This window comes from Microcaecilia unicolor, chromosome 1 (genome assembly GCF_901765095.1).
Source record: "Microcaecilia unicolor chromosome 1, aMicUni1.1, whole genome shotgun sequence".
Taxonomy (NCBI): domain Eukaryota; kingdom Metazoa; phylum Chordata; class Amphibia; order Gymnophiona; family Siphonopidae; genus Microcaecilia; species Microcaecilia unicolor.
In genome coordinates, this window is record NC_044031.1 from 185,974,112 (window position 1) to 185,995,973 (window position 21,862).

The 21,862-nt window shown below is 42.1% G+C and overlaps 1 protein-coding gene across 4 annotated transcripts in view; it reads right to left on the reverse strand.

Moving 5' to 3' along the window:
- PIGN (phosphatidylinositol glycan anchor biosynthesis class N) overlaps positions 1-21,862 on the reverse strand; it is a 276,457-nt gene that overhangs the window by 120,991 nt on the left and 133,604 nt on the right. For all 4 annotated transcript variants that reach the window (XM_030203213.1, XM_030203186.1, XM_030203203.1 and 1 more), the window contains exons 14-16: positions 18,458-18,536; positions 11,583-11,765; positions 2,423-2,562 (exon numbers count right to left, since the gene is read on the reverse strand). In XM_030203213.1, the coding sequence (XP_030059073.1) occupies positions 2,423-2,562; positions 11,583-11,765; positions 18,458-18,536 (402 nt within the window). The remainder of the gene's footprint in view (positions 1-2,422; positions 2,563-11,582; positions 11,766-18,457; positions 18,537-21,862) is intronic.

The following is a 21,862-nucleotide window of genomic DNA, read 5'->3' on the forward strand; positions in this document are numbered from 1 at the left end:
GCTGCGCTGTAGACATTATATGCAGGTACTTTCTCTGTCCCCAGAGGGCTCACAATCTAAGTTTTATCAAAGGCAGAATGAATATAATTTACACGAGAAGTAAGGATAGTCTCGAGTGACCACAATGGAAACCTGATTGCCTTGGGTGCAAGAAAAGTGAAACTTCAACGTGATCATTAAGTTGGTGAAATACAAGCTTCTCTGTGAGCTTTAATAGAAACAATATGTGAGAAATAGGCCTATAACTAACAGGATTAAGTTTATTAAGCATAGAATTCTTCAGAACTGGATGAACCACAGACGTTTTCCATTCGATAGGCACTGTGCCAGAAGAGAGACAATTTCTTATCACAGAGAGGATGAGAGGAAGAAGTCTATGGGTAGATAGGTGGAAAAGGATCTAGAGCACAGTAAGTTTTCTTTACAGAACTGTAAGATCAGGTAAGTTCAAAAATAGTTGGTAAATTGAATGCACACCATGCAGAACATGAGGTAACACAAGATATAATCGGAGAAGCAGAATTTCGTGCAGGGGAAATACGGGATTGGCCAATAGAAGGTGAACCAAAACTGGAGCATATTAAATTTCATGGGAGGGTGGTATGACAAATTTTCAGGATCTTATCCCAGAAATTCTGGGCATGAAAGTTGTAAATGTGAAGAACTAGATGGAGAAAGCAAAGAGAATCTAGATAGGAGTCTAAGAAGAGTATGCAGGAGGTTAGGGGCTTCACGAATAAGTTTAGAATAACAGTCGCAGCGAGAATTTTTTTAACTGAACAAGTTCTTGTAGCTCTGTTGATTCAGAAAAAATATCCTGATGTTTGGTAGGTTGGGATACTTCTACTTAACAAAAAGAATACTAATCCAAAGATGCTACAGTATGTAGGCTTCAGAACACTTAGCTCTCTTCTGAAAATCCAAAGAAAAGAATGTATGTAGTCCTTAATGCTGATGTAATCCAAAAGCTTTGTGTTGTTGTTATGGGGGTCGAATACAAACTATCATAACCTATAAAGAATATTTTCATCTTGAAAATTGCGAAGGACCCAGCAGACCTAGAGTGAGGGACAAAGAATCAAAACGACAGGAAGGCAAACATCTACAGGAGCAGTGGAGGGACTACAACTCCCAGCTTCCCCGGAGTAGGTCACCTGATGCCTGGGGAGGGGCTAGACCACACTACAAGTCCCAAGATCCTATGAGGGAGTCACTTGACCCACTCAAGGAGGGCAAGCCAGACTTCAGGTCCCAGAGTTCCCAGGGGAAGGGCCAGGACCTTGTCAGGCAGGCTAATGGTAAGGATTGGCAGCTGCATGGGATTAACAATTTAGAAGAAGCAGCAGAGTACATGGAGTGGTTGCCAGCAGAGGGAGAGGGAGAGAATCAAAGGATGGGTGCAGAGGCTGGGGAGGAACCCATGGACATTTCTGGCAAAGGTAAAAGGAGAGATGAATAAGGGCTTCATAACATCTTTGCTGGATAGTTTAAGTCAAAGGTGGAGGAGGGCACCCTAAGGGGAGGAACTGTGGAAGTTTGGATGCTTGAACCTGCCTGGGGTTTGCTGCAAGTATTTGAATTTGTTTTGAAAGATAATAGAAGCTGGACTTTGTACTCAAGCCAGACCCATATGGGTGGATACCAGGTGTTCAAGGGCTGGTATGTGAAAGGGTGGGGGGTCCTTGTAACCGCAGGACATTTGCTAAGGTGAGGGAAGAGAAAGCTTGAGTTAAAAAACCTGTACTAAATTTCAAGTGAAGTAGTTTTCCTTAAAAGACTGTGCTAAGTGAACAAACTTTATTAAGGCCCATGAGGCTGTACTGGGCTCCTAAATGAACTTTATTCAAGCAAAGGAGGTTTCCTTAAAGGACTGTATTAAAAACTGTAGGGGACAAGCGCCTAAGGACTCGGGTACAGGTGGTAAGAGGGTTTTGTCTGACATCCTTTAAAGAGTGGAGTCTCTACACTGGAGCCCTATATGAACTGAGTTGTTAAGTGCTATGACGCCTGAGGAAACGCTTATCTTGGAAAGAAGAGAGTTTTGCGTTCATTAACTATTATGGTTTCAAGTTATTTAAAAAATTCCTGCATAAAGCCGGGGAGGAATCATGTCCTTGGATTGGCAAGTTGGCTGACTACCCAGAAGTACCGCGGAGGGTGACAAAATATTACAGCAACAGATTTAAGAAGAGAAATTTGACACAGCAAATATAAATGGCACAATAGCTCTAGTACTGAAAGAAGTAGTAAGGCAAAACCTACATAATATGATAGTTTATATCAATATAATATATTTGCCAGACTGTGCATGTTTTTAAATTACTTGATTATTTCGTCATCTGCCTGATGAACTGATTTACAAAAAAAAAAAGGAAATCAAATGAGAAGTGTTATAAAGAAGCAAACTGGCAGCTTTACTTACTCTGTTACAACAGCATACCAGACTGGAAGAGGTAACAGACAATATACATAATACATCCAGGGGCTTGTTTGAATTAGCAGGAAGATGACTATTAGAATTCCAGCTGTAGCAAAACCATACGAGAGAAAAGCTGTTGATACCTAAAAAGTGCATATGTAATAAAAAAAAAAAAATCAATAGAGTTAGCTAATTTATATAAATATTCTAGATACTATTTATCACACAACAGAGCTCAAACACAATTACATTTTAGCAGTCAGGTTTGAATTTATTTTAACATTCTGCATACACATTCTAATATTGAAACAAATTAAAAAAAATATGTGTGTGTGCAGTAAATATAGAAAGGCAGAATCACTTAGGCTTAATATATTTTGGAACTGGCAGTTTCCTCCTGCTCCGCTATAATTCAAGTTGGGCTGGAACCTGGACTGGGGCTCAAGTTCTCTACGTTTAATTTGTGTCTACCTGGTGATTTTTCACTTACTTTATGTTCCTCTACCCCAACGTACCTAGTCTGGTCATTGCAGTGATGACCCTAAGCTGGGAGTCAAGCACCAGGTTTCCTTTCAGACCCCTTTAATCAAAAATCCTGATTCCAGCCATGAGGTGTCATCCTTAAGCAATTCTCATCACTCCCTTCCTCAAAGATTTGTTTCCATACACTATATAAACCAAATCTCTTTGAAACATTTAGCACGGGAAGCACTTATACCAATAATTTTCTTTTGAGGATTTTTTTTTAACCCCCAACAGACACTTGTGCTTAGATCCATTCAGATTTTTGTGACTCCTGATGTAGACAGTTGTGCCAAAGCACAGCAAATTTAATTTGCCATTTGGATTCCTAGTTTCTCAGTTTCACAAGGTCCTCCTGCAATTTCTCACAATCTGCATGTGAATTAACAACTAAGAATAATTTGATATCATCTGAAAATGTAATGACATCACTCAATGTTCCAATTTCCAGATCATTCATGAACACCATAATCTTTCTAATAAATGCCCAGGTGATTAGGGGAATGGGACTTGATATACTGCCTTTCTGTGGTTTTTACAACAACATTCAAAGCAGTTTACATAGTATATACGGGTACTTATTTGTACCTGGGGCAATGGAGGGTTAAGTGACTTGCCCAGAGTCACAAGGAGCTGCAGTGGGAATCAAACCCAGTTCCCCAGGATCAAAGTCCGCAGCGTTAACCACTAGGCTACTTCTCCACATGTTTTTTGATTGGACTCTAGGGTGGGCTATTAATGTGAACACTGCCTCCAAAGGTAACTGGTATTTCTCTCCTTCTCCCCACAATGACCAACATTTCTCTCCTCCACCCTATCCTACTCTCCCCCGCCCCCAAGGTATTCAGCATTGCTCTCCTCCACTCTCCATCTCTCAGTGATGACCAGATCTCTACTCTTATCTCTTCTCCTAATTGATTCTGACACCAAGGTTATGGTGCTGGGCCGGTGTGGGGTCTTTAGTATCTGCTACCCAAAAGCTGTTTACACAGCTAAATGGGCTAATTGAAAACCTGCAAGCCTGTATACAGGTATGTGCTATTTCTCTATAATGCATGTACATTTTACCTATATTAAGCACAGGTGTTCCTGGGGGCAGGGTTAGGGCAAGAATTACAAGAACATGCATAGTTATGTATTTTCAAAATATACATTGTTTTGGTTAGAAAACATGCCTGTAGAAAAAGTGGGTGCCAGTTTGTGTAGATACGTTTTGCACAGACGATTTTCAATGTAGTGTATAAAATGCACAGGTAAATACTACCTGCGGACTCTGCAGCAAAGCAGGTAGTATGAAAATTGATGTGTATGATGCAGCATAAATACTGAGAGAAAATGCCAAATGTTAAATAGTAGTAGGTGGAGGAACAAAGGAACCACTACAACAAGCTCGAGAGAGTAGAAAAGAGTAGGGTTATCAGTGAGTCTTAACAACTTATGACTGATTGTTTTGGAACATAAAATGTATATTTATTGTTAATTCACCATTGAGACTCGACATGGGGTCATGTTTCAGCATTGCCGTCTGCTTCAGGAGTCTATAAAGAATATATATATAAGAATTTTTTTATGTAAAACTGCACTAAATACATTAGCTCTGAAGAACAGTAGGAGTAATCCCTGTGTCCTTTGGTAGGCCCGATGCCTGGTTAAGCCATGAACCATCTTTTGTGAACCAAACAAAAGGGATTATGCATAATTTCTTGGCACAACTGTGCCAGCTGACTTCATCAAGGACATGGTGTTTACTTGAATTTGCTCTCTGCTTTATCTGCTGGGAAATTGTAGAGGAGAGAGGTACAGAGGAACAGAGCCTCCAGTATCTGGTGTGAAGCTGTAAAGGAGTGAGTTTCACAGAAAGCCTGGAACGAGGTCAGACTTGTTTACCTCGTGTTGAGTCAACCCAAACTACTACTGATAAAGTGATCCTTCTGTGAGTCCAGAGGCCCCTCGATATAATGATAATATGACACCTGCTGGACAGAAGTATATGGTTCCAGATTGATTCAGGACCATCACCAGTGAAACCTAGGGGCAGTGCCAATGCTGGACAGGAGAGAGAAGGAGAACAAAGGAAGAGAAGAGGTTCTGATGGTGTATGCATCCCTCAGAAAAGAAAGATCTGATGGTGTATTCAATTCCTTGGAGGAGCGAGACTGGAATGCCAGTACACCTAATTCTTTGTGATAAGTTCAGCACAAGGCCAAATTCAGGAGCAATGGAACATGTACAGCAAAAGAATCCGCCAGAAGACGGAGAACTAGAAACACCCCACGGAAAACAACAAAATAGAATAAAAGTGGGAGAGCGACCAAGGTTATCAAAGTCTGAGAAGATGTATAATAGTAGAAATGTTTATTGAAGTATATAGACTCGACACAATGTTGTGTTTCGGCCTTTAGGCCTGCATCAGGAGTCTTATTTTTCAAAAAACCTTCTTAGACTTACGTCAGACAAGGGCGGGCAAGGTAGGAAAGGAGGGAAGTCCGAAGGGAGCCGATCAGCTGTTGCCTGCTGCAGCGCCTTCACACGGAGGTGAGAGGCACTGTGAGGGCCCGGCCTGGTGGCAGAGGGGGGCGGGTGGAGGGGGGAACAGTGGCGGCGACCTCAAGGGGGGCGACGGGGATGGGGCCACGGGGCTGCAGAGGATGGCGGGGAGGCCGGGACTGCGAAAAGCTGTCATTTCAATGCAGGGGGGAGCGGCGGCGACCTTGGGGGGGGGGGGGGGCAGCGGCGTCGGAAGGGAAAAAAGAAAGCCAAGTGCTTGTCAGGGACGTCCTTGAAGGACATCCATGTTAGGCACTTTAGAAGGACATCCCTGATGAGCACTTGGGACATGCAGCTTGTTTTTTTTTTTTTACATGGGTGTTAGGCGCTTTCCCACTGGTCTCCATGGGTCCGTTCACAGCAGCCCCAGCCTTACGAGAGGTGCAGACCTCCCGTTACGTTTACCAATTCCCCTTACCGTGGAAAACCTTAGTGCATCTCATTATAATAGCCTTGCAACGGTAGTGCAGCTCATTATAATTGCCTTTGAATCATCTGCATTCCATTTTCGTTAGCTGCTACCGTGATCGGAAAATGGCCTTTAGTGCATGCCAGGGTTTACTACTTGCTCATTAATGGCTCGTTAATTGCTCGTTAAGTTTAGTGCATCTGGCCCTAGGTTGTGTGTGTGCTTAGTTTCCCTTGACAAGGATACTTGTGACCCTTTACCACCATTCTGAGTGATTTTGCATAATTGTCTCTGATTTAAATTATTATTATTTGCTGTCAGTATTGTACAATAAACAGCTTCACCTGTTTATAGTAACATCTGAGCCTTGTCCTTTACTCTCAGTATAAGTGTGTATAATAATTTTTGACAGTTAGAATTAGGATTGCAGGTCTGTAAGATATCCAGAGTTCTAAGATAAATTATACTTCTTACTCATTGCCAACCCTTTTGGGGTTTGGTAATACATGCTTTGTCCTCACACTAACCACCCTGTTCCATCCCCATTAGTCTCCAGTGACAACCCTCGAGTGTCACAATATTCATATAACTATTTTGTGTAATCATCAGTATTTTGTGCTCAGTACATTTTTGTATCTTGTTTTGCCATATTTGCTTATACTTATATATATAATAAATAATATATATTTTCACACTGGCATCATTCCTTCATTGGGGACAGCCTGACTTGGACCCAAGGGCCACTTAGGTGTTCTCATACCTCTAGCCAAATGAGTCCAGAGTAACTGCTATCTGAGTGATTATCTGTCATACTAGCAGTGCCCACATAATATCAAAATATAAAAAAAGGACAACTAGAGTCATAGGTAAAATGATGAAATGCAACCAGAATGAGGTTTTTTTTTTACATTAGTCTTATATTCCGCAACATCCTCTATAGTTCCGTGCGGATAACAAGATAACCAACACATTTAGCTGGGAAATATACAACAATATAACAGGTTAAAACTATAATTAACCTGCACTTTGCTCATATATAAAACTGCTTTAAGTTGCTTATGAAATATCAAATAATTAGAAATCCAGAGAACAGTCACTGGAAGAGAATTCCACAAAGAGGCAGTATGATAAGAAATCGAAGCAGAAAGCTGTCTAGAGTACTTAACCAGCTTAATTGATAGAAATTTTAAGGAAACCTACCCTCTTAACTGTCGACCCAATAAAGGAAAAAAAAACACCAAATAGAATGGCAAATTTCCCTGCAAAAGACTGAAAGACTAGTGTGCCTAACTTAATGAGATCTTGCAATAACTGGCAACCAATGCAATTTATAAAAATAGGGTATAACAGATTCCTCCTTTTTCAAGAAGAAAATAAACCTAATTGCCAAATTTTGTACTGTTTGCAACCTTTTCATTATTGATTTTGTGCAGCCTATATGGGGAATGGGAATTGATATAACGCCTTTCTGTGTTGTTTTTTTTTTTTTTTTTTGCAACTACATTCAAAGCGGTTTACATAGTATATATACAGGTACTTATTTGTACCTGGGGCAATGGAAGGTTAAATGACTTGCCCAGAGTCACAAGGAACTGCAGTGGGAATCAAAACCAGTTCCCCAGGATCAATGTTGCAATAATCCATCTTTGAAAGCAACAATGACTGCACTATTAATTGAAAAACTTCAAGTTCAAAGAACTTCTGTACAGATCTTAACTTTGTCAATAACAAGACTGCTTCACCACCTTATTTACCCGATTAACCATAGTCAATCAACTATCCACCTCTACTCCTAAAACCCTTGTAACAAAATCATATTTAAACTCCATACTGGCAATGGAAAAATTTCTCTTCCCTGAACATCTTTAGGGGATCCCAACCATAGAAATTGTCAAGGTTGTGTCCAGGTTCCTGGTTTGCAGTCACCTCGGGCCCCGGGAGTTAGACCCAGGAAATGCTGCAAATTGATGGTTTACCGTTTCCCATGTTCCAGAAGATATGCTGGTCCGGTCCGGATCTTCCAGCCCTCCACATTGTTTTGGGAGTATTTTGGAACTAAGAATTATCCGTACCTGGTGAACTCCCTTGTGTGCTGCCTTTATTAACCACCTGGAAAGGTTCCTAGTTGCCTTGCTACAGAGGTCCTCAGAGGAGTTTCCTTTGGTAAAAGTCGTTTGCAGTGCTGCTGAGTTTTTCCTGTTTTAGGTTTTGACCCTGCTTGTTTGCTGACTTACTCTACTGACTGCTGCCTGCCCAGACCCGGCTTGTCTTCTGATACAGTTCTTTCTACTACTGACATTTTTGTTCTAATTTTATTTCATTTAATTCAGCTTAGAATTCAATGCGATTCCACATTCCATACATAGATCACCAGTTTTTTACTTCTTTAATTTGGAATGTCAATATTTTTAGTTTACACTTTGTTTTTCATCTCATGGCATATTCTTTTATTGAGTGCCCAATGTTCCTTGTACTTATTGGCTATTGGCACCGCATTTAATGCAGTTCTTTGTATGTTTCTTGCATCCTTTCTTTATCACGTATTACATTTACCATATGTTGCTCACAGCTTTTTTTGAATTTTGCTTATTACAGCATTTTTTATTCCATTCGCTATAGTATTGATCCTGCTCACCACTATTTTACCTATTCCTCTATGCATCATACACAGTATTTTTCTTCAACGAATTTACTGTAAAAGACAACTTGGTTAGAGTGCACACACTGGCAGGTCAGTATCACACTTTATTATGAGAACTTCACTTAATTTTTTTAGCTCTTTTTTGAGTATATGTACGTATTATTGCTCTCTTATACATATTATGTTCTATGGGATCCTTTTACAAAGTACAGTAAAAAGTGGCCTGCGGTAGTGTGGGTGCATCTTTTAGGCGCATGTTGGGCCACCTTTTACTGCGACTGAGAAAAATGCTATTTTTTAATAGGTCGGGATATGGGCTCATGCTAATATTGAAACTAGCACATATCAATTTACGGGCCTGAGCCTTTACCACCCACTGACCTAGTGGTAAGGGCTTACAAGAGGACACACAGTAATCATACAGCGCGTGCCAATATGGGCGCGTTGACGGTAACAGCTGGGAACACCTCCCATAGTAGAAAATAGAAAAATAACTTTTTAACATGGGATTTGGTGCACGCCAAAATTGGAATTACTGTCGGGCATACATGCTACCCCAGCGGTAGTGCCGACTGGGAGCGCGCTAATTGCACGTTAGACCTACCGCACCTTTGTAAAGGGCCACTATATGAGTCCTAAATTTATGCTTGTTGTTAACACCTATGTTAAACAACATTTTCTGTGTCATATATGTATTTGTATAGGTTTTACACCTGGTTTTTGTAAATACAGTAGATTGTAGTAGTCAGCAAGGAATGAAAGAATAGGGTGGGTAAAGGTAAGAGAGTCCAAAATGGTCCATTTATATGCTGTTTTGCAGGACTTTAGGTTTTATATTGGATCGTGGGGGTAGGCCTTCCGGAACAGGTTGGTCTTGAGTAATTTGCTAAAGTTGAGATGGTTTTGAATAGATTTGACAGCTTTTGTCAACGCATTCCATAGCTGGGTGCTGATGAAGGAAAAGGAGGAAGCGTAAGTGGATTTATATTTGAGGCCGTTACAGGTAGGGTAATGGAGATTTAGGAATGAATGGCATGTGCTTGATGTATTCCTGGCTGGAAGATTGATTAGGTTATTCATGTATCCTGGGGCTTTTCCATAAAGAATTTTGTGGACTAGGGTGCAGATCTTGAAGTTAATTTGTTCCTTTATTGGGAGCCAGTGCAATTTCTCTCAAAGGGCTTGGAACTTTCAAATTTGGATTTACCAAAGATTAGTCTTGCTGCTGTGTTTTGGGCAGTCTGAAGTTTCTTTACAAGTTGTTCTTTGCATCCTGCGTATATCCCATTACAGTAGTCTAGGTGACTTAATACCATTGATTGGACTAGATATCAGAATATTTCTCTAGGGAAGAGAGATTTTATCCGCTTGAATTTCCACAATGAAAAAAACATTTTCTTTGCAGTGGAATTAGTTTGGTCAACTAGTGATAGGTTGCGATTGATGATTACACCGACTATTTTTAAGCTCTCAGAGATAGGAAGGGTGAGGTTTGAAGTGATTAAAGATGAAGGTTTGAACCTATTATATAAAGATGAGAAGATTAGGCAGCGCGTTTTCTCATTTTTCAGCTTCATTTGAAAAGTACTAGCCCATTTATTCACGGTGTGCAAGCCAAGATTGATTCTTTTCGAAAGGGGATGTAGATTGTGATGTCATCGGCATAGATAAATGGGTTGAGGCCAAGATTGGATAAGGATTTAGCCAGAGGGATCAGCATTATATTGAAGATGGGAGCAACTAGTGAGGGAATTAAATTTGCTGACTACATAAATGATTGTGAAAAATTACAAGAGGACCTTACAAGACTGGCAGATGACGTTTAATGTGAACAAGTGCAAAGTGATGCATGTGGGAAAGAGGAACCCAAATTATAGCTATGTAATGCAAGGTTGCATGTTAGGAATCATTGACCAGGAAAGGGATTTAGACACGATTGTTGATGATATGTTGAAACCCTGTGCTCAGTGCGCGGGAGCGGCTAAGAAAGCAAACAGAACGTTAGGTATTATTAGGAAAGGAATGGAAAACAAAAATGAGGACATTATAATGCCTTTGTATCACTCCATGGTACGACCGCACCTTAAATACTGTGTTCAATTCTAGTCACTGCCTCCCATCACCGGCTCTGGCACAGACCGTATATGTCTGCCCTCCACTATCCTCGCCTCCCAACCACCAACCCCTCTTCCCCCCACCTGCTCCGCCACCCAATTTCGGCTAAGCTTCTGAGGATCCATTCCTTCTGCACAGGATTCCTTTATGCATATCCCAAGCATGTTTGAATTCCGTTACCGTTTTCATCTCCACCACCTCACGCGGGAGGGCATTCTAAGCATCCACCACCCTCTCCATGAAAAAATACTTCCTGACATCTTTCCTGAAGCTGCCCCCCTTCAACCTCATTTCATGTCCTCTCGTTCTACCACCTTCACATCTCCGGAAAAGATTTGTTTGCGGATTAATACCTTTCAAATATTTGAAAGTCTGTATCATATCACCCCTGTTCCTCCTTTCCTCCAGGGTATACATGTTCAGGTCAGCAAGTCTCTCCTCATACGTCTTGGAACGCAAATCCCGTACCATTCTCGTAGCTTTTCTTTGCACTGCTTCCATTTTTTTTAACATCCTTCGCAAGGTATGGCCTCCAAAACTGAACACAATACTCCAGGTGGGGCCTCACCGACGACTTGTACAGGGGCATCAACACTTCCTTTCTTCTGCTGATCACACCTCTCTCTATACAGCCTAGCAACCTTCTCGCTACAGCCACCGCCTTGTCACACTGTTTCGTCGCCTTTAGATCCTCGGATACTATCACACCAAGATCCCTCTCCGCCTCAGTACCTATCATACTCTCACCGCCTAACACATAAGTCTCTCTTGGGTTTCTACTCCCTAAGTGCATCACTGTGCATTTCTTCGCATTGAATTTTAATTGCCAAACCTTAGACCATTCTTCTAGCTTCCTCAGATCCTTTTTCATGCTTTTCACTCCCTCCCGAAAAATCAAGTTAACAAAGTGGTAAATCAAGGTGACTTACCTGATCAGTATTTTGGATGGCTCTGGTCAGATTGGTATGCATTTTAATAATTATCAGTGTCACATATGATGTCCAGCCCACGAAACCCAAGACAACACTAATACCCAAGAAAATCCTGTCATAGGTATGGTAGTAAGACAGTCCTTCTAAAGCAAGGCTTATCAATGTTTTGGAAAGAGTTATCTATGGAGAGAAGAAAAAATGTATTTCATCATTGTGCATATAACCAAAAATCCAAAAACAATAAAACTAATTTTTGGCAACTTTAGAGGCAGATTTTGCATAGGATGCCTAGGTTAGTAAAGAGATATTCAAGTCAGGTCATTCAAAATTTCTTTGTTATCTTACAAAAGGAGAACTGAATCTAGAGATTTGATAAAATGTGTGTAAGAATGTGCAGGAGTACATTTATTTATTAGAATTATTTACTGCCTTTAAAAAAAAAACAGCAAGCATAACCCAGACATAGGCAACAAAAAGTCACAACAGTGAATTATATTGAAAAAACACTACATATTATAACATAGTATATTAAAGGGGACAAATATAGGTGGAACACAGAGACGTATAAAATAGGGCAGTGGTTCCCAAACCTGGTCCTGGAGGCACCCCAGCCAGTCATCCACAATGAATATGCATGAGAGAGATTTGCATGGAGGTACAGCATGCAGGTATTTCTCATGAATAGTCACTGTAGATATCCTGAAAACCTGATTGGCTGGGGTGCCTCCAGGACCAGGTTTGGGAACCACCGAAATAGGGTACTGGAATTGAGAGACATGAAAAAAGAGGCTAACCTGAGGAAAAAATGCATATTTATTTTGCAGAGCAACCAGTGGGAAGAACCATTTTGGCAAAAAAAAAAATCACAATTAAAAAAAAAAGCAAGCATCACTCAGGGTTTTGAATGTATAAGGAAGTTATGTACATATTGGCACTTAAATATATAAGTGGAGGATATTTTTAAAATATATATCCAGGATGCAGGGCAAGCTCAAGGAATTGTGGAGTCCTGAGCCCCCCCTCCCCTCCCCACTGCATCACTTCTACTCATTCACCCCACCTCCGCCTCACAGGTCTGGCATCTCTCCCTCTCTCCCCTCCTTCAGTCCAGCAGTTTTCCCCTTCTAGCCCCATGCCCTTGTCCAGTCTTTCTCTCCTCCTAAATGCACTCTCCTCCCCATAGGTCAGGTATCACTCCTTCTCCTCTTTACCTCTCCCCCCCCCCCAACACAGTCCTATAAACTGTGTGTAAGATATTGGCAGCAGCAGAAGCATGAAGAAAGAAACAAAAAGCTGGGTGGACTGTCTGTGGGGCCTAGTCCCCACCAAGTAAAAGCCCAATGCTTGTTTGGAGCCCAAAGTGTGCAGTGTGCTCTCGCCAGAATGGGCATGAGGTCTCAGAAAGGAAGTTGGCAAGACAATCGACTGGTTCAGATGGAAATCTGAGACAACCTTGGGCAGGAACTTAGGGTATGTGCAGAGAATTACTCTGTTATGATAAAAATTAGTATAAGGTGCAACCTCTACTAAGGCCTGAAGCTCACTGATCCTGCAAGCTGAAGTAACAGCCACCAAAAATATGACCTTCAAGATTAGGTACTTCAGATGACAAGTAGCTCAAAAGGAGCTTTTAACAGCTGGGTGAGAAGGACGCCAATGTCCCATGACACAGGTGGAGGTTTGACAGGGGGTTTTGTCAAAAGTAAACCTCTCATGAAGCAAACAACTAGAGGCAGTTCAGAGATGGGCTTACCCTCTACATGTTGATGATAAGCACTAACTGCACTGAGGAGAACACTTACTGAATTGGTCTTGAGGCCAGACATGGAAAAGCGTAGAAAGTATTCAAGCAGGGTCTGTGTAGGGCATGAAATGAGATCTAGGGCCTTGCCCTCACACCAGACGGCAAACCTCCTGCATTTGAAAGAGTAACATCTCTTCGTGGAATCTTTTGTGGAATCCAGCAAGATCCTGGAGATACCCTCTGGAAGATGCTAGGAAGCAAATGCTAAGCTCTCAGAGTCCAGGCTGTGAGGGCCAAAGATGGAAAATTTAGTTAATAACCTGATAATTTTCTTTCCTTTAGTTCCAAAGGATAAGTCCAGATAAATGGGTTATGACCATCTGCCAGCATAGAGAGAACTCTGAGTTTGGCTTCATAAGCTCCTGCGCTTAGCAATCAAGACAGTATTCGAAAACAAAGCAGTGAAAGAGAGTGACTTCTAGAGAAAAAACTCCAGCCAGTAGATAGAAAAAGAACTATGAAATAAAGGGCAAAAATCGTGCCTTAGAGATAACAGAACCAAAATAATACAAGCACCCAAAATTACACAGAACCTGGAAAAAAACAAAACCATCAGAGAAGGGTGGGCTCTGGACTGATCCTTTGGGACTAAAGGAAAGAAAATTATCAGGTAATTAACTAATTTTTCCTTTCATTACGTCCCAAGGATCAGACCAGAAAAATGAGATGTACAAAATCAATTCTTAAGAGGGGAGGGACTGTGATAGCCCTGCCGAGAGAACCATGGCCCCAAAGGAAGTATCTGTTCAAGCAGACACATCCAAACAGTAATGCTTAGCAAAGCAATGAGAAGAAGACCACATAGTTGACCGACAGATCTTTGCCAATGAAACTGCCCTAGACTCCGCAAAAGAAGTCACCAAAGACCTGGTTGAATGAGCCCTGCAGGCATATTTTCAAAGCACTTAGCCTTCCAAAGTTCCATAGAAACCTATGCCTCTTGATGTGCATGGGAGAAGGTCTAACCCTCAGAATGTAAGCCAAAGAAATAGCCTCCTTACGCCATGACCCACTGACGCTTTGCAGTATGGCAAACCCTTCCATTCCTGCAAAGAGGACAAAAAGATGATCAGACCACCTGAAATCATTGGTAGCAATAAGATCACGCATAAGGACGCGGTCATGTCCAACAGTCACAAGGAAGCATATTCTGCAGAATAGACCTCCCTGGAAAAAGAAAGAAGAAACACAGCCTGATTGACATGAAAAGGAGATACAATCTTCAGCAAAAAGGACGGAAATGTCCGTATGGAAATGCCAGAGTTAGAAAAGCGAAGACACGGATCCCTTCAAGAGAGAGTCCGAAGCACTGAAACTCTCGGTGCCGACGAAAAGGCAACTACAAATACTGCCTTTAAAGTAAGATCTTTGACGGTTGCCAAATGAAGGAGCTCAAAAGGGGCTGACTGAAGAGCCTTAAGAACCACTTGAAGATTCCACTGAGGATAAATATTGTGGAGAGGGGGATGCAGACAAGTGACTCCCTTGAGAAAGTGCAACACATCAGGGTGAGCTGCCAATGAGGCATTCTGTATCTTGCCTCTACGACATGCCAACAATGCCACCTGAACCTTGAGCGAATTGAGAGCCATGCCTTTTTTTAATCCCTCCTGATAGAAGGATAAAATTTGAGACAAGAAAGCAAGAAATGGAGAATCACAATTCTGTGCAGACCAGCTCTTGAAAGTTCTCCACACTCTAGCATAAGAAGTGGATTGCTTTCGGGCTTGCAGCAAGGTAGTAATAACATCATCTGAGTAACCCTTCTTCCTCAATTGCACCCTCTCAAGAGCCAGGCCGTAAGACCAAAGTGGGAGGGATCCTCCATAAGTACTGGACTTTGGTGCAAGAAGCACGTCTGTAGAGGAAGAGTCAACCAAAGAACGATTTGAAGATGGATGAGGTCCGCATACCAAAGACATCTGGGCCAGTATGGAGCCGCAGGAACGACCTTCCTGGGATGATGCGCAATCCTGAGCAACATCCTTCCCATGAAAGGCCACAGAGGAAACACATAAAGTAGTTCGTGCAACGGCCAAGGCTGTACCAGTGCATCCATTCCTAGGGAGTCTTTCTCCTTGAAGCGGCTGTAGAATCTGTGTACTTGCGCATTGAGCCTGGATGCCAGAGGTCCAGAACCAGAAGGCCCCACTGTGTGGAAATGAGGCAAAATGCAGTCTTTGACAGTTACCATTCCCCTGGGTCCAGAGATACACCAATGAGAAAATCCGCTTGTGAGTTCAGTGAACCCGCTATGTGAGACACTGAAATCATCAGAATGTTCAGTTCCGCCCACTGAAAAAGAAGACACATCTCCTGAGCTACAGATACACTCTTTGTTCCTCCTTGTCTACTGATGTAAGAAACAGCTGTGACATTGTCTAAGATCAAGTGCACTGTCCTCATGCGAAGAGGCACAATGGCTAGTAGAGCTTTCTGGACAGCTCAAAGTTCCAATCTGTTGATGGACCAGGAAGCTTCCACTCTCGAACAGTGGCCCTGTGCAGAATGGTGGAGATAATGGGCTTCCTATCCAAAGAGGCTGGCATTGAAGGTGAGAACACCCCAACTAGGAATCTGTAAAGGCAACCCCAACCAAGTGTGCGCAGGGAGAAACCACCAAGTCAGACGCCGTCTGGCTTGAGGCGTCCATGGCATCAGCTGTAGTCGTAAGTCCCCGAGTCCGGAGACCACCGCCTGAGCATAATCCCTTGCCCACAAACAGGGAAGAGACAGAAGTCTCAGAATTTACTTTTTGAGCTTCAGCTGACGATGCTGAGGAAGGAAAACCTTTCCTACCTAGGTATTGAAGCACACTCCCAGGTCAGCGGCCCAATGCCTCAACCATAGCCAGCATTGCACCAAAACAGGCAAGGCCATATCCTTAGGTGGCCCTCAGAGAATATCATAAAGAGTGTCTGACAAATAGGACAACCCCGCCTCTAGGGTGGGGAGAAAGTCTGGAGGCGAGTCTAACGTGGATAATTGTTGAATCCATGATAAAGAAGTCCTGGCTACAAAAGAAGAAGAAATTGCTGCCTGAGAATTTAACGGAGCTAGTTGAAAAGCAAGCTTCAAGGAAGCCTCAAGCTTGCAGTCATTAATATTCTTTAATGCAGTGCCACCTTCAATAAGGATAGTGGTACATTTAATAACCGCCGTAATGAGGGCATCCACTGTAGGCAGAGCAAACTGGGGTTTTAAAAACGTTTAGATAATGTTCTAAAAGAAAAGTCCATAAGTCATTATTCAGATGGACTTGGGAAAATCCACTGCATATTCTAGGATAAGCAGCATAAAATCTGTTTTGCTGTTCTGGGATCTTGCCAAGTACTCGTGACGTGGATTGGCCACTGTTGGAAACAGGATGCTGGGCTTGATGGACCTTCAGTCTATTCCAGTATGGCAATGCTTATGTTCTTAATGGCTGGCATAAGTGAGCGTGCATAAATGTGGCATGCAATCCGTGCAACTGATAATCCTATATAATAATTCTCACCTCGAATTTCTGAGGCTGCCTGGAACCGTGGCTTCTGCTGGAGGTGGTCTGCTTCATGGAGTAGATCACTGACGTCAGCAGGAAACAGCGACCCAAGCAGGGGGAGGAGTAGGGAAACAGGCGGAGCGTGTTTCCCTACTCCTCCCCCTGCCTAGGAATCGCTGGACACCAGCTGCCAACCTCCAGAACCACCTGCGCACAGTCACCGCCCTCAAAAACCCGCCGCCGCCCTCCCTCTCCAAGTCCAGATTCGGACTGTTGGCGACGACGAAGAGGGAGGGCGGCATGATGGCGAGCAAGCGCCTCCAGCGACTGTCCAATGTGGAGGAGGCGGGTGATGGCTGAGGGCGGGGATCGGGGTCCAGTAGTGGCGATTCGGAGGAGGGGGGACGGAAAGCGCAGCGGTTCCCATTCCAGCGCGGCCGTCATCCCCGTTGACTCGAAACAAAGCAAGCAAACCTCTGACATGCTGCAGCACCTTCAATACACAGGAATGGAAGTGAACAAAGCAAGTGTATGGTAAGCAAGGAAGCCCATTGGTTAATCTCTGATTCCACTCTCCTACGCAGCTGTCATTCGTATACACTCAAAAACAACAGAAACCTAGGAGCGGCTGCTTCTCTTTGTCGTTTTTAAAGCTGTTTCCACTGGATACACAGTGCCGTTAACCATCAAGGACAAAAGGACGGGGAGAGACACACAGACCCTGCAACTGGGAAAAAGGGAGGGGGTGACCCTACAAATGGGAGACAGACTGGGGGGACGACGACCCTGAAACTGGGAGAGGGGGGGGGGGGGGGGACTCTGGCACATACTCTCATTCTCACACACACACGCGCACCCAGTCTCACTCTCTCTCTGTCACACACACACTCGCACATTCACTCTCTATCACACAGTCACTCAAACAAACTCTCTCAAACATACACACTCCAAGGAAAACCTTGCTAGCGCCCGTTTCCTATAAAACAGAAACGGGCCTTTTTTACTAGTATTCTATAAGTTGTGCATGTTGCTTGGTGGTATGCCCATAACACACACGACACCCTCCCCTCTCGAGATTGAATGCTATGCGATGTAGGCACACTGTTCATAGAATAATGCTTAGAACTTACACACGTACCTGCCAATTATTTATCTAATTATTTATTTGTTGCATTTGAGCTTATTCTTTAAGCTAAGTGCACTACTGGTACCTAAATTGAGGCACCAGATTAGAGAATTGCATTTATGTATCTGTAGTAACTTTCCAACCTATATACTACAAATAACTATTCAGGCAGTGACACAGTTTCTGTTTTGTAACATCTCTGAATATAAGCTTTGTATGATAGACGTTTGTTTTTCTTTTCCAAAATATACCTTCTAGAAGCCTACAGAATTTTGAGTGAAAAGAGGTCCAAACAAATGAGCAAAAAATGTTTAAGAGATTTACAGTGGGAACTGCTTTATAAAATTGGAATAAAAAAAATGTAGTAGACAGAATCAAGAATCAATGACAATGGAAACTACAATGAAAAGATGCTACTTCAAATAAAGAATATAATTGCTTTTCAATAACATACTTACTGCTTCATTGTATTTTTGCTGATCAATGAAAAATCTGACTTTTTTCAAAATGTCCAGCTGTCTTGATTCAGAAAGTAACCTGAAAAAAATGTATTAAGTTTATAAAATTCACTCAGATGATAATTTACTCAGACACTATCCTCTGGATTATATATCGCACTGAGATTCCCGTGTGGAAATCGAAGCACATTCTATAACAATGTGCATAACCTAATTGGTTAAAAAGCCAATCAGCGATAATTGCCAATTAACAAGCAATTATTGAGAATAATTGGCATTAATTAGAATTTATGCTCAGAACTATCTAAGCAAATTCTATAACGTGCTACATGTAAATTCTAAGTCACATAGTTGAAAAAGGGGCTTGGACATGGGCATGGAATGGGTGGGGTATGGGTGTTTCTAAAATCTATGTCAGTTATTGCAGAACACACCAGGTCCACTCCTAATTTAGGCATTGGCATTTATACTGCCTAACTGTCATAACTGCCTGTAACAAAATTTAGTTGTGCAGACTAGCACTCAGCAGATTCTATAAACCATGCGGAAATTTAGGCTTATTCTATAAAGTATGCATAAATTAAGGCATACTTTATGGAATGTGCTTAGGCGAATTTCATTTTGGCGCTGAATTTTTAGGCATGATGTATGGAATCTAGTCCTATCCCCCTATTTCTAAACATTTGTGTGCACAAGTTATAGAACTGGGTCAGTTACGTAAATAATTTAATGTAATAATGACCTAATAATTGGTGTTATCAAACAATAGGCTATAATTGGCCTTAATTAGTGCTAACACCAGTTAGCAGTTATGTGTGTAACTGCCTTAAGTCGCTATTCTATAAGTTGCACACTCAAATTCCAGAGCGCACAACTTCAAGGGGAGGGTGTGGACCTGGAATAGGCATGGGCAGGTCGGGGCATATCAAGCAGTTACACGTAGAGTTTACAGATTACTAGTATTTATGCGCCTAACTGCCTACAGTTAGGCACAAGCATTTATGACAGCCATTGAGCTGGCATAAGTGCTCACACCTAAAGTTAGGCATGTAAATACGTTTCTACTCTATACTTACTGCACATTAGCCCAGTGCCTACATTTTGGCAGCCCTTTGTGAATTTACTCCCATGAGGGTAATTCTATAAGGGTGGACCTAGATACAGGCAGCAAGAATGTTTGGAAATGATCAGTTTTCGGCTAAGTATATACCTAGAAACAATGGCACATAATTTTGCCGGTGGGCATTCACATGTCAAGTTTGGGTAGAGCCTGAGCAGGCTGCGTACTTATGGGTGTAGATTCTAAAATCTTATAATCTACACATGGTCTTGTGTATTCTAGGCATGAGTATTTAAATCAGCTCTATGGCTGTTATAAGTACTTGCATATTGACTATAGGTACATTTTGGGCCACTTTCGCTAGCATTCTACAAAAAAGTAGGTACTGGTACCTTTGCATTTCTTTGTAGAACAGGCTTCAAATAAGCAGTTCCCTAGAGCGGCATAACCAGACAGCCAATTTTAGGTAGGCTTAGCTCAAAGTGGGTAAGCATGAAATTTTCACCCCCCCCCCCCCCCAAACTCAGGGTCTGAATTTTATTTCTTACCCTGCCCGCAAACCAGCATCTCTTTCTCCATCCCTTCTCATCCCCTGCAGATGGCTCTTGGGCCAATGCGAGCAGCATTTCTGAATTGCTGCTGGTGACCTCTGGAAGGGAACATACATTTTAAAAGGTACATGTGGTGGTGGTGGTGTGAGGGGGAAGACTTGCGAGATTGTGGGAGATGCTGGATTGTTGGTGGTGGGCAGGGGAGGAAAGAGATTTGGGGAGTCTTCAGCTAGTGGGGTCTGGGGATTCCCACCAGCCACAGCAGGGGTGTATCACTGCTGAATGGGTCTAAGCCTATGGCTATGCTACTGCTACAGTAGCTATGCTACTGCTTTTCTAACACCTAGGTGCTCACTTGTACAATTACCCTCAATAGGGGTAATTTTAAAAGCACTTTCCTTGTGTAAAGCATATTTTAGAAGTAGAAAAAGTCTCAAAAAACTGCATGGCCAAACGCATGTGTATAAATATGTATATTAACAAGTTAAATGCCATGTGTAGGCATTCCCAGTTGGCATAGCATGGGTGAAAATTTAATAGGGACCAAGTTACAATGTATATGTGTATTTAATAAAATATGCCAGTACATGCACACATTTACAGCTCTTCAGAACAGGTGTAATTTGTGCAAGAACATTTATTCACTATTGGGAATCACTGTACAAACCTATTTTACAAAAGGCACAGAACTATCTTTTTGAACTTTTCATAAAAATAGCACCTAGGTAGGAAAGGCAAATAGGCACATATGTTGCATGATTTATAAAGGCAACATATGCTGCATCTGTTTTATAAAGGCAACATATGCTCCTATGTGCTTTTATATCACAGTCTTCCTGAAAGCGCCTGCACTAAGGTACACCTGTTTCAAGGCAGGAGACACTTGATGCATGGATATAATATACTAACATAGCAAAAGATAAAGACCAGTGTGGTCCATCCCAGTCTGCCCAGTAAAGTGGTTAGAGTTATAACTTCTGTTCTGTGCAAGTTAATCCTCCCTCATGCTTTTTATGAAGTGCAAAAGGTCATTTAACTTTTGCTTGAAGAGAAAATGCTCTACATTTGGGATTACATCTTGTCATTTAATTATATTCTCTGTTTATCTCATGCATGGTTAAATTTCTTCACTAATGTTGTCTCAACTACCTCCCTGGAAGGGTATTCCACATTTTCCCTGAAAAAATATTTCCTTATGTTGCTTTTATGTTTACCTCCCTGCAGCCAGTGGAAACTAGAACATGTGCATGCATTTTATAAAATACACCCATAAGTGATGATCCTGTCCCTAGATAACCCTACACATATATCAAAACATATAACATGCTCCCAGATAATTTTGTAAGTGCCTACTTAAATCTGTAAACACTGTTTCTACATATTGAAGTCACTTAAAAACATTAACCCATATTAAAAACAAACAACCCCCTCCCCCCAAAAAAAACTAAGTTACTTACCTGTAGCGGGTGTTCTCTGAGGACAGAAGACATACACTCTCACATATGTGTGACGTTATCCACAGAACTTGGTGTGGACACTATCAAGCACACAGTAACTTTAAATCTTTGACACAGTGCCACCACTGTGCAAGTACGGATGCTTCCCGCCCGACACTCGAGCGCGGGACCAGCAGTACAATACTAAAGCTAAGAATACAACTCCGAAGGGAGATGAGGGGGATGTGAGAATATAAGCCTGCTGCCCTCGGAGAACACCTGCTTTGGGAAAGTAACTTAGTTTTCTCTGAGGACAAGCAAGCATTATATTCTAAAATATGGGAATCACTAGCTACCA